General features: G+C 42.6%; 1 protein-coding gene across 1 annotated transcript; it reads right to left on the bottom strand.

Annotated features, from left to right (window-relative positions):
* On the bottom strand, positions 1–11,942 carry stk25b (serine/threonine kinase 25b). Its single transcript, XM_079243994.1, has 11 exons — positions 11,612–11,942; positions 10,831–11,061; positions 10,692–10,748; positions 10,486–10,594; positions 8,673–8,830; positions 8,376–8,561; positions 7,906–8,051; positions 5,693–5,801; positions 1,276–1,347; positions 364–500; positions 1–283 (listed from the first exon to the last, which is right to left on the bottom strand). The coding sequence occupies exons 1-11, from the start codon at positions 11,639–11,641 to the stop codon at positions 244–246; spliced, it is 1,275 nt and encodes a 424-aa protein (XP_079100120.1). The 5' UTR covers positions 11,642–11,942; the 3' UTR covers positions 1–243.
* Positions 11,943–12,391: the final 449 nt, after the last annotated feature.

The raw sequence follows: 12,391 nt of genomic DNA, 5'->3' as shown, positions 1-12,391 counted from the left end.
CACAATGCTCTACATGTCATGGCTCTTTTGTCTTAAATACTCTCCGCTCTCAAAGGAAAACTGTAAAAATAATTAATCATAGCTAATTAAAAGATCTCTGAGGGGGTGGGATGGGGAAAGGCAGCAGAGGCCGAGGAGGGGTGGGTGGAGTTGATGGTCCTTGTCTGGAGAGTTGGGTGGGTCTGGGTGGCAGGAAAAGAACCAGAGAAAGAGGGCAGGGCACGTCATGTCCAGTCGGGGGTTTCACCGCGAAGACGGCGTGGTGTTACCGTTTAAAGAAAACCTGGAGTAGAGGAAGTAGAAGCAGAGTAAAGTTTAAGTGCCGTTACAGTTGCGTGACAGCTGACGGGGTCGGTGGATCACCTGCACACTCGCTCCATCATGTGTGTGACGAGCCGGTCAGAGATCCCCGGACAGGACTCCTCCGCCAGGTTGAAGGCATTCTCCAGTTCCTCGATGGCTCCTACTCCCCCCCCACTGGCCCGCCGCTTGTCCTTCAACTGGTGGTGGGAAAAAACCAAACGCAAAAGGTTTTCTGCTATTAAACCACCACAGTTCAGGAAGCTTCAAATATTAATACATTAAACAGACTTATTTTTATAAACCACAGACAGAGTAAATCCACACTGATGTATTTAATTGATGTTCCTGCGGTGGACGGTGTCCCCTGCTGTCAACATTATGTTTTTAAACCTGTTAAATCTTTTAAATATAAAAGAAATAATGCTCACACACCTACTGCTCAGGCGTCATTTATTAATAGGATAAGATAAGACAGACAACATGTGGTTTAGCAGCTTCTTATGAAAAAGTAAGAAATGAACCTTAACTTTTTAATTATTAACCATAAGTAGAAAAAACTCCAGTAGAAGTGTGTATTTAAGTCACTGGCTGCTAAACACATCTTTTGATATCTTTTCCAATCTGTTTAATGCCAAAGACGCCAACAGACTGAATGTCTGCTCCGAGTGGACACGTTCACCCCAAGACACCCCAACGCATGCAATCGGCCCAGAACTGAACTGGGTCCTGAAAGATGAGCCATAATGCTCCGAAACGCTGGCAGTCGGTGCTCTCTGCTATAACCACGTCCGGCAGCCAATTAGTTAAGTAGATGAATGAGAATCTAGTTGTACATTTTTAAGCTTCATTGTGAACCAGGCAGCTTTCCAACGTCTAAAGTTAAATTTACACCAGCCACTGCAAGTCATAGCGGCACCGGGCCATTATCTAAATGAATTCCAGGTAGAATGGAAAGGGAACAGGGTGGCCTACCTCTCTGAAAATGGGTGTTACCAAAGCTGATAAGCACTGTGACTTGGGCTGCCTTTTCATAGAATCTCCTGACTGCAAAGACAGAAAGAGGATGTTAGAAAAACAGGAGATAAAACACTCAACAGCCACTTGATTAGGTCTGCCTTGCTAGAACCAGACTGGACCTCCTTTAACAACATGCTGGAAGTGTTCCTCACAGATTTTAATCACCAGTTTGTGACCCAACCACCTGACTGTGGAGCTGAAAGACGACTCATCACATCCCTTTCTGAGCACAGTGTAGCATCTTCTGATGGAAACTTCCAGCAGGATGATGCACCATGTCACAAAGCTCACATCATCTCCACCATGACGATGAGTTCACTGTCCTCCAACGGCCTCCACAGTCACCAGAGCAGTGGTTCCCAACCTTATTGTCGTTGAGGACCCCCTTTCATACAACTTGCAAAAAGTCACGGACCCCGCTGTCATTAGCTTAGCTTCCCATCACAAGTGATGGTTGAGTTGTTTCCTTTCAGCTTTTCCCCCTGAAGGGGTCGCCACAGCGAATCACTGGCGCGTGTTTTACACCGGATGCCCTTCCTGAAGCAACCGTCTGCATTTATCCAGGCTGAGTACTGTTCTTTAATAAAAACAAAGTAACTGTCAACATTTAACCTGTTTTAACCTTATTTTAACAAGTCATGTGCACTGTGGTGTTTCTCTGACATGTTTCAGGAAGAGTCCAGGTTTCCAGTGTAAACATGGACCACTACAGGCCGAGTAGCTTTTCTTCTGGCGGATTAAGGATTTGTCTTTTAAAATTGGGTTGTATGGCAGATTTTGGGACCTGTTTTTAAAAAAGAGCTTTTTCAGGCTCTCTCATACAACCCTTTCAGCTTTTTGGGACCCCCTTGATGGGTCAGGAACCCCAGACTGGGAACCATTGCTCGATTGTCCAGTTCTGGTGAGTCTGTGTGAATTGTAGCCTCAGTTTCCTGTTTTTACTGACAGGAGGGAACCCGGTGTGGTCTTCTGCTGCTGGAGACCATCTGCTTCCAGGCTGGACGTGTTGTGTGTTCAGAGATGATGTTCGGCATATCTTTGTTGGAACCAGTGCTTACTGGACTCCCTGTTGCTTTTCCATCATCTCCAACCAGTCTGTCCATTCTCCTCTGACCTCTCACCTCAACCAGACGTTCTGGTCCAGACAACTGCTGCTGCTGGATATTTTCTCTTCTCCAGACCATCTCTGGAAACACTGGAGGAGGTTTTAGATCTGAAATACTCAGACCAGCCCATGTGGCACTAGCTTGGATTTGTTAATGTTGTTGTTTACATTATGCTGTAACTGGATGTGAGCTCCATCAGACTCCAGAATGAGGGGCCGACTACGGCCCTGACGAGAACTGCACGTGCAGAGTAACGTCACACACAGCATGCTGTGTTTAGAAGGTAAATATGGATGCTACACATGCCATCATGGTACACATGCGTTGTCCATTGTTTACATCTTACTGCCTCTGCCAACGCTGAATTATGACGTTTGCTTCACTTCAGTGAAGTAAGACTTCAGACCTTCAGTCCTTTTTTCTAAAAGATCCAACAGGTCCATAACAGGTTTAGTTCATAATATTAAAATGATCTGGGTTCAATTAGAAAAAACAAATAAAAATTAAAACCGCAAGCGGTGATATAGGCCCTCGCACCATGGCGCCGCTCGGCATAATGCCACCGCCTCCCCTGGCAACATCCTTCCCATGCCTCTCTCAACCTAAAGTGCAGCCAGACTGCACTTCAGGCCATTTGGGCCTTATGAACGGTCACTTCCTGTCACCAAGGGGCGGGGCTAACTTATCATCTAATTATTGACATACAGAAATGTGAAGGATATGCCTGGCATCATCTGTAGTAAATTTGGTGCAGGTTGGTTGTTTTTTGTGGGAGTTATGTCAGTTTTCCTTTTCATCGCATCACATCTGCTTTGCTGCCCCGCCTCTCCTAAATGATATCCCCTATTAAAAGAAATAGCACAACTTTTAATCACTCATGCCTCTTGAGCATTCTGACTCATTTGGGTTAAAGTTGGACAAAATTCTTAGAAGGAACTTCTCAAAATGCATGGCAAAGAAAATGACAGAAATTGCCCCAAAAATGACACCTTTTTCAAAATGGCAGACTTCCTGTTGGATTTAGCCCATATGTCCAAGAGACCTTTTTGAAGGTGCTGGAATGGTCTACAAGTGTGCTGAATTTTATCCATGTCAGTCAATGTAGTGGGCGGGGCTGATTGATTGAAATATTGTAGGGGGCGCTATGGAGCCATTTACTATCTTTTCCACTATATTGTAATTTTACTCTATTAAGGGCATAACTTTCATGACTCATGGCAAGTATGGTGAAGATCAACAATTTCATGGCTTTGTTACAGGTACTTCCTGGTTCATGATATCAGACACTTGTTGTTGCCAAGGGGTGGGGCTAATTCATAGTCATGTTATTCCATTGTATATTTTGTTCATCATGGGACTGGCATCAAATGTGTTGATTCCTGTGCTGATATGTTGTTTTATGTGGGAGTTTTAGCAATAAGTCTTTGTTAATGAGACATAAAACTTTGAGGGCCCGCCCCTCCTAAACTAAATCTTCTATTAGAAGAAATAACACAACTTTAAATCACACATGCCTCCTGAGCATCCTGTGCAAGTTGGGTGTCAGTTGGACAATATCCCTAGGAGGAGTTGTTTAAAATGCATGGCAAAGAAATGACCCCAAAAATGGCACCTTTTTCAAAATGGCCGACTTCCTGTATGATTTAGCCCATATGTCCAAGAGACTTTTTTGAAGGTACTGGAAGCTTCTACAACTGTGCTGAATTTTATCCATGTCGGTCCATGTAGTGGGCGGGGCTGATTGATTGAAATTTTGTAGGGGGCGCTATGGAGGCATGCTGCATTTATTCCATAATGTTTCAATGGGGCTTAGTTCAGGGCCTTACTGTCATCAGTCATGGCAAGTTTGGTGGCGGTCCAAGGTTCCAGGGCTTGGTCACAGGTACTTCCTCTTTCATGGCGTTGGACCGCCATTCGCCATGTCCCGTTTAGCGTAGCGACTTGAGGTTTTTATTGTGGCATCATGAAAGGGTTTGACATGTTTTGGAGGAGGCTCAAGTGTTTGGGACCATTTGCTTAGAAGCATGACCCTCAAATGTGGAAAAAACCACTTCCTGTTGTAAGTGGGCGGGGCTTAGGTCTAGACCAGCAATGGTCACATTAATCTGTTCAGGACTGATCCCTTATTAATCCCTATAAGTTTTAGGGTGATCAGATCAAAACAGACAATTTTATAGTGATTTATGATGTCACGCCGCCGCATGGAACTTCCCCATGGTGTCACGGGCACGCCGTGCAGCGTAGAGCAACGTCCTTTACCAGATCTCTTCACCAACATGTTTTGTGATGCCTGAGTGAATTTGGGCCATGTGGTGTCCACCAAGCCAGAGTTATGGGTGTGTGAGCAAAAAACAACACTTTTGACCTCCAGGGGGCGTGGCTATTTCATAATCAAAATATTGGCATATAGAACTCTGTAGGAGGGGACTGCCATCATATCTAGCAAATTTGGTGCAGAAATGTGGGAGTTATATCCGTTTAATTTTTCATGGCGAGACATCAAACTTTGAGGCCCTGCCCCTCGTAAACTAAGTCTCCTATTAGAAGAAATAACACAACATTTAATCACACATGTCTCCTGAATATCCTGAGCAATTTGTGGCTCAGTGGGATAAAAGCTCTAGGACGAGTTCGTTAAAATGCGAGGTGCTAAAACGCCAAAATATTGACTTTGACCTAAAATGGCCGCCTTCCTGTCGACATTTCACCATGACATTAAGAGGATTTTTTGTTCGTCCTGTCATGTAGATCATGTGTATGAATTTTCATAAAGATTAACGACATGCAGTGGCGGGGCACCTAAAATAGGTGGTGCTCTCGTTCAGTTTCGCCCAAACATTCTGGAGCACCTCAAAATATCAAATTTTTCGTATTCCCTTGGGGGGGTACGCAAAATTTGGTGAGTTTTCGAGCACGTTCAGGCCTCCAAAAAAGCACGCGAAGTGTCCGAATAAAAATAATAAACACTGCAAATACAATAGGCCTTCGCACCGCCAAGGTGCTCGGGCCTAATAAGATATATGCTGTTCAGTATCATAAAAAGGCCAGAAATTGGTCACATATGGACAAAAGTGACTGCATAGCCACCATTGTCTGCTAAACATAGTGATAAATCTGTCTTCCCCATTCCGATGCCCAGTTCAACCATGTCCACCAGTCCAGACGTGCTGAGTTGCTGCCATGTGATCAGCTGACTAGATATTTGAATTAAAAAGTGACCTCTGAGGGTCTCTGTGGTGCTGTCTGCAATGTAACATCCCTCTTACCTCTGAATCTGTGTGTGTGTAGCCCTTCTGCAGTTTATTCATAGTGGTGGGTCTGACGGTGGGGGGGAAAGTCCACATGGGACACTGATCTACGTCACCATCAGCATCCCTAAAGGACAAAAAGAGGAAGAAGTTTAAAAAAATTTATTTACAGCCAATCGTCTCGTTTCTTTTAGTAAAACAGAAGAAAGACATTTCAGGCAACTTGAAGTCCTGCAGATAAAAACACTGATATGCAGGATAAATGAAAAGTCTGCATCACGAGCAGTTCTTCCCGAAAAGCCAGAGTAAAATACTCTAATTGCCGGAGGTTGCCGCTTGGTCTCAAGAGGCGAAAGTATAGAGTAAAATACTGATATTTGCTTGAATGTGTAACTGGTGTTCATACCAGTAAATTCTAGGTTTTCCCAAAAGAGCACTTTGCACTCAGACTAGAGGTTTATTTATGGTTCCTAGAGGATCTAAGGGTGCATTCTCATCAGGATAGTCTGCTTGACTCGGTCCGATTGGAAATTCGGTCCTATTGGGGACTCGGCTCAGTTGTAGGGGGATATATCCATTTAGACCGAGATCATGTTCACGTTGCACTTTGGTCAAACCAGCCAAACCATTAGAAGAATATATCCCCATTCCCACCAGAGGTGGCGCTGCACTAGTATTTAGCGAAAGAGAGGACAAGACCCGCGTGAAGAGGAAAACTGTTTCCTCCACCTGCGATTTAAACATGGAGACGAAACTATGGCCGTTTTTGGGTTTTTATTCCGTTTTATGAAAGCAGAAACACACTGCAACAATGGACGCAGTATGAACACCAGATGAGGCAGAGGACCCTTAGCGCCATCGATGTGTATTTACCCACAATGCAATACAACGTCAAATGCAGGAAGTGACTTTGTTTTTGTAGTCCGCTTCACGTATTTGGTCCGCTTGAAATGGGCCAAGACCTGGGTTTGTAGGCGGACTGAGTCCACTTCTTTGGTTCAAATCAGAATTTGTTTGGCGCATTCACAGCTTTTCAAACGGAGTGGACTTTCCGAGCAAACAAACTTGGATTCAAATCAAAAAGGCTGATGATGATGTGCCCAAAGAGTCAAATGGGAGGCAGTCTTTAGCTTTCAGAACCATCTCCGATGAACCAGCTCCCAGGTTGGGTTTGGCAGACAAACACCCTCTCCACCTTTAAGATCAAGCTACAGCTAGTCTTCTTTCTTAATAAATCCTGTAGTTAAGGCCGGTTGGTCATGCCTTTCATCTTGCTGCCATGGGATTCGACTGCTTAGAGACATCCCATGATGCACTGAGAACTACTCTTTATTTCCCATGGACCGATTGGCTTTATTAACTTGTATTTATCTGGTCCCCATTGGTTCCCATCTGACTTTTTGAGCTGGGTTTTGCTGGAGATTTTACCTCGTTGTTAAAAGCAAGGTTTTTCCTTCCCACTGTCGCCCACAGGAACAAAACGAGACACAGGTCAAGTGAATGAACTAAACGAGACCAGGTGAACTAACGAACAGGAAACCAGATATAAGGGGACTAAACAAGGAAAACTACAAACTAAAACAGGAAACCTAAGATAAACACATGAAACATCACATCATGACAGAAGTTCCTGCTGACCGATCTCGTCCTGGTTTACTGTCAGATATTAATGTTTATTAATGAGTGTGGATAAAAACATTTTAAAAAGTTAAAATTACTTTAACACATAGCTGTCAGGTATCCCATTTTGGCCCATTTTTTACTGTATTTTTCCTGTTTCCCGATGTCGTCCCGTATTTTTATCTTCCCATATTTATAGGGGGAAAATACTTCTACTCCTCCCTCCACGACCCTCTGGGTGCTTGGCAGAGAACTTCTCGTATTTTAAAATCCAAAATTTGACAGATATACTTTAACATGTTGTAGATTTATAATTGGAAAACATCTGGAGCTGTTAAAGTAACTGTGAGGTATTTTTCATTTTTTTACTGTTAAAATTAAATATATTTTTCTAGACATTAATAGAAGTTTACAATGCGTCTATGATTAGATTCAGTTATCCACCAAAATACAATTAAATGAGAAAAAATGTTGCTTTTTGTGGCAAAAATTGTTATGCAATTAAAATGTGATTAATCAAGAATAATTATTAGAAAGCCTGTAATTATTTAGATTAATCTTTTCATCGAGTCCAACGCTGTTTTGAATACAATCGATAAGTTAGGACTCACATATCTGAGTCGTCGGAGCTGGATTCCTCCCCATGTCCCTCCGATTTCCAGCGGCGGTAGCGGTCTATCAGCTCGGTGAGATAAGCTGTCTTCTTGGTGTAGCGCGTGATGAACCTGTGTTTCAGGAGCTCTTTGGCTGTTGGCCTCTGCAGATCAGGAACAGCTAATGAACATTCATGGACAACTTATTTAAAGTGCACTTTCCTAATTTTACTTGAATTCTACAAACAAAGCTCGGAAAGAAAAGTGGGATTCAGATCATGCTCGGACATTTGACCAAGTACAGAACAGACTCTTAATTCCTAATTAAAGAACGGGCGTGCTAATCCAATCACTGAATATTTGGCCGGATAAAAGACTCATGTTTTACTTCGTCTTTACTCAAAGCAGAAACACTGATCTTATTTAGCTCAGATGCAAATTCCTCATCCAGTTATGTTTCTGAAAACACATGTAGACGTTTTACTTACAAAACGAGGGTCTTTATTTAGACAAGCATCCACAAACTCTTTAAAGGGTTTGCTGTAAGGACCTTCCAGCGTGGGGGGAGTGTTTTTAGGGATGAGAAACAGGACCCTCATGGGGTGTAAATCAGAGTTAGGGGGCTCTCCTTTGGCCAACTCAATGGCAGTGATTCCCAGGGACCAGATATCAGCCTGAAAGGGAAGGAAAACAGTAGCTGACATCTGAAACGTTGAATACAATGAACTAATCTCATCCAGACCTGGTCAGCAGAACCAGAGACCTGAACATGGACCTCCCCTCACCTTAAAATCATATGCGGACTGCTTGATGACCTCTGGAGCCATCCAGAAAGGTGTGCCAACAAATGTATTCCTCTTGATTTGGGTGTCTGTCAGCTGCCCTGCTACCCCAAAATCTGCAAGTTTCACATCGCCCTGCTCTGACAAGAGCACATTGGCAGCTGAAAAACAGTCAAAACAAAGGTGGAAATAAGCTGGCGGTACCTCTGGTTGCTGTGACAAACATAAAACCAGCACACGAGGAGGGTTCTCGCTCATAATCAAGTATTCCCTCAGTAGTTATTGAAATTTAATCAGCAGAATGGGACACATGAACCGCGATCAGATGACAGGGTCATCTTAGCGATGGCCATATCCATACTCTGTAGTCGATACCTCAATATTACATTTAATACCTTTCTGAATATCAACATGCCACTGTGTGGATACAAAACATGTCACATGATTTTTAGTGAGTTTTAGAAAATGGATCGGGAGGTAAAGCGGGTTGTCTGATGACCAAAAGGCTGGCGGTTCAAAGACAATCTGACGTATCCATGGGTCCATTGGCGTGAAATGGCTGCCATCATAATGTCTCTCAACCATAGACTGTATATAAAAAGATGGGCGGAGCCTCCGTGATGTCACCCATAGAGCTGAATTGAAGCTCGGTGGGCAGTTCCTACCATCACCATCTTGGCAGGGGCATGCATGTTGTCTCACCCAGAAAATACAAATATGGGCAAAGAGGTGGATCTGAGAGGGGGGCCGTGAGCGTCATGGTGGATGATTGACATCGAACGAACTCCGAGCTTTCTGTAGCTAAGAGCTAACCGAGTTAATCTGGAGATAACAGGAGCTAACCAGCTAACGGAGGTAAGCGGGCTAAAGCTAAGTCACGTTGTTAACCGGCTAAAAACCGCGGTTGTTCTACGTTCTTCTTACTTGAAGCGGGAGATCGGGTACCTGTCAATCAAAAGGACACGCCCCTAAATATGTCAAATTTTGAGATTAAATTACTTTTATATGGATGAGTTAGAAAAAATTCACTCCCTCCACAGTTGTCATGAAGGTAAACCTGACTTATTAAACCTACAATGGATTTTTGAACCAGGCTGTAAACATGTTTATTTCTGCTGTAAACGTGTTTATTTCTGCTGTAAACATGTTTATTTCTGCTGTGAAGTTGGTCTTTTTAACATGGGAGTCTTTTTTTTTTTTTTTCTTTTCTTTTTTTCCCTTTTTTTTCAGCCCCTAGTGGATGAAGGAGGAACTGCAGTTTTATGCACTTCCACATAGGCTTTACTTTTAACCGCCTGAGGTTGCTGCTTGGTCACAAGAGGGAAAAGTATTGCTCTCAATAGTGATGAAAAAGTAGCACAAACTCATAATCACAGATCACCCAAAAGCATCTTTGGACATGAGGAGATGGGGGGTGCTTTTGATGCAAAATCTTTACAACAACAAACCCACAAGAAATTAACCAGACATCTAAAAGGATTTCTCTTTCTGTCATGATTAAGCAAAGAACCACTTTGCCAAGCTTAACTTACACAGAGCAGAAGAAGCTCAGCTTTAAACATAGGAATACTGAAAATGCATCACTTACAGTGATGTGAGATCACACGCTCACAGAGGCTGCCAATAAATGCACACAAGCTGCTGGCATGTATCACTACGGAGGTTTATTCTGCCCAACATGTGGTTGATTTTAAATGTGCCATCAGATCTCTTACCACGACAATGTAGTGTGAAGAGTTTAACATCAAAACCTTTTTAATCGGGTCCACTCTACAATGTCAGCATGTTGCGAGTTGATTTCTGCGAGATGCCTGACCTTTAATATCTCTGTGAATCTTCCTTTCAGAGTGTAGATATTCCAGCCCCTTAAGTATTTCTCTGAGTATGGTAGCGATGTATGTCTCTTCCAGAGGTCCCGGGCGGAGCTGGGATGAAGACAAATTCAACAAATGTATCAGTAACAGCTGGGTGAGAGAAGTATGGCACTTTGTGAGGTTTGTCACAGCTTTGAAAACTACTTACAAGATCCAGAGCAGATCCTCCGCCTAAATATTCCATGATAATCCATAGTTTGGTCCCCTAACAAAAACAACAACAAACATGTTTGGAGAAATTTGTTTACATTGAGGATTTCACAGTTGAAAACGTGTTATGATCTCACCTTCAGGTATGATCCATAATACTTGGTAACAAATGGACTGTCACACTGGCTCAATACTGTGATCTCCTGCTGAATATCTTCGATCTCATCCTCTGCCTCCTCCAGGTCGATGATTTTAATCGCCACCACTTCCTTAGTGCGGTTGTTGATGCCTTTGTATACCTCTCCGAAAGAACCCTTTCCGATCCGCTCCTGCTTGGTGAAGTACTCCTCAGGGTCCAGCCGGGTATTCTGGTCAATAAAAACCGAATCAACACCGAACCGTTGAGTATGACAGTAATTCATCATCTTTCCTTTCATATTTGTGTCCATAACTGAGTGTATCACTTACAGAGTCCAGAAGCTAAAAAGGTAATTAACCTTTTCTTATCTGTGGCAATGCCAATCTATTTAGTCATAGCTCATATAATCACCTAAACTCGTGATATAACTGTATGCCAACCCATAATCCAAAAAATAAGACACTTAAAAGTTCAATGTTTACCTCTCTTCATGTGTAATATCCTAATTATAAATAACAAAACAGATCATTTAAAAGTATCACTGCACACATTGAAGACATTTTGATATTTTTCATACATTTACCTGCTTTTTGACCTGATCTCATCATGTTACCAATAACAACAACATGACATATAAGATGTTTATAAAACGTACACAATGTTTTATTACCTAGATGGCTTGGACCCCCCCACCCACCCTATTACTGAAAAGCCTGTCAGCAATGGGGGTTCAGCCTGTCTTGGACCAGAATAAAAGGGAGATGACAGGTTTTCTGTACCTGGTTCTGCATGTCTCGAAGGTGCGCCATCTCCTCTGTAGGTTGCACAGAGCGGCAGTCTCTTTCCAAAGTTTTATCAAATGCTGCTTTCAGTGTTTTTCCTCCCTCCGCAGCTGTCTAGGAAGCTAGCTTTAACGGGGCTGTCACTCCGAGCACTGTTTTCGGCCTTCCAAGTCCAAAAGGAGGACCGAACAGCCCGGCGAGAAAACAAGCTACTGACCAAGACACTCCATGTGTGCCGAGGGTGAAGAGCAAGAGGGGGAAAAAATATCTCTCCGGGAATTAATATTTAATTCATTTCAAGAAGAGCTTAGCCTGTTGTTCATTTGAAGCTTGGGGAGGACAAAATAATGGCCCAGACCGAATACGCATGCGCATGCTTTGGTAAGCTCAGGGAATTGTGGGAGTTGTAGTTTCAAACTCCGCTGTTATGTTTTATGCAAAAATGGTCAAAACAACTTATGCCCAAAATAGCAATAATTTATGTCATTATTTTAAAGTAATAAATGCGTAATGTTGGTGTTATTCACAGCTGAATGTTTTTTAGCCATTGCTGGGAAACTAATTGAATGCCTTTTATACGTGTTGCCACCTTTGTATTTTAAGAAATAAAACCAGCATATATATATATATATATATATATATATATATATATATATATATATATATATATATATATATATATATATATATATATATATATATATATATATATATATATACACACACACATATATAAATGAATAAACTCCTCTCTCACCCACCCCGTAGGGCGGATGG

The sequence above is a fragment of the Telmatherina bonti genome (genome assembly GCF_933228915.1).
Source record: "Telmatherina bonti genome assembly, chromosome: 7".
In the NCBI taxonomy this organism is placed as follows: domain Eukaryota; kingdom Metazoa; phylum Chordata; class Actinopteri; order Atheriniformes; family Telmatherinidae; genus Telmatherina; species Telmatherina bonti.
The sequence above is the reverse complement of the archived record's forward strand: the minus strand, read 5'-3'. Positions and strand labels throughout refer to the sequence as shown.

Bases quoted from the DNA above. Each gene is read 5' to 3' on its own strand.
- stk25b (XM_079243994.1), bottom strand. From the start codon at position 11,641: ATGGCGCACCTTCGAGACATGCAGAACCAG. The intron at 10,595-10,691 runs GTAAGTAGTTTT...TCTTCATCCCAG, and splicing joins GAGGATCTGCTCTGGATCTT to CTCCGCCCGGGACCTCTGGA. The intron at 1,348-5,692 runs GTAAGAGGGATG...CTGTCTTTGCAG, and splicing joins ACACACACACAGATTCAGAG to TCAGGAGATTCTATGAAAAG.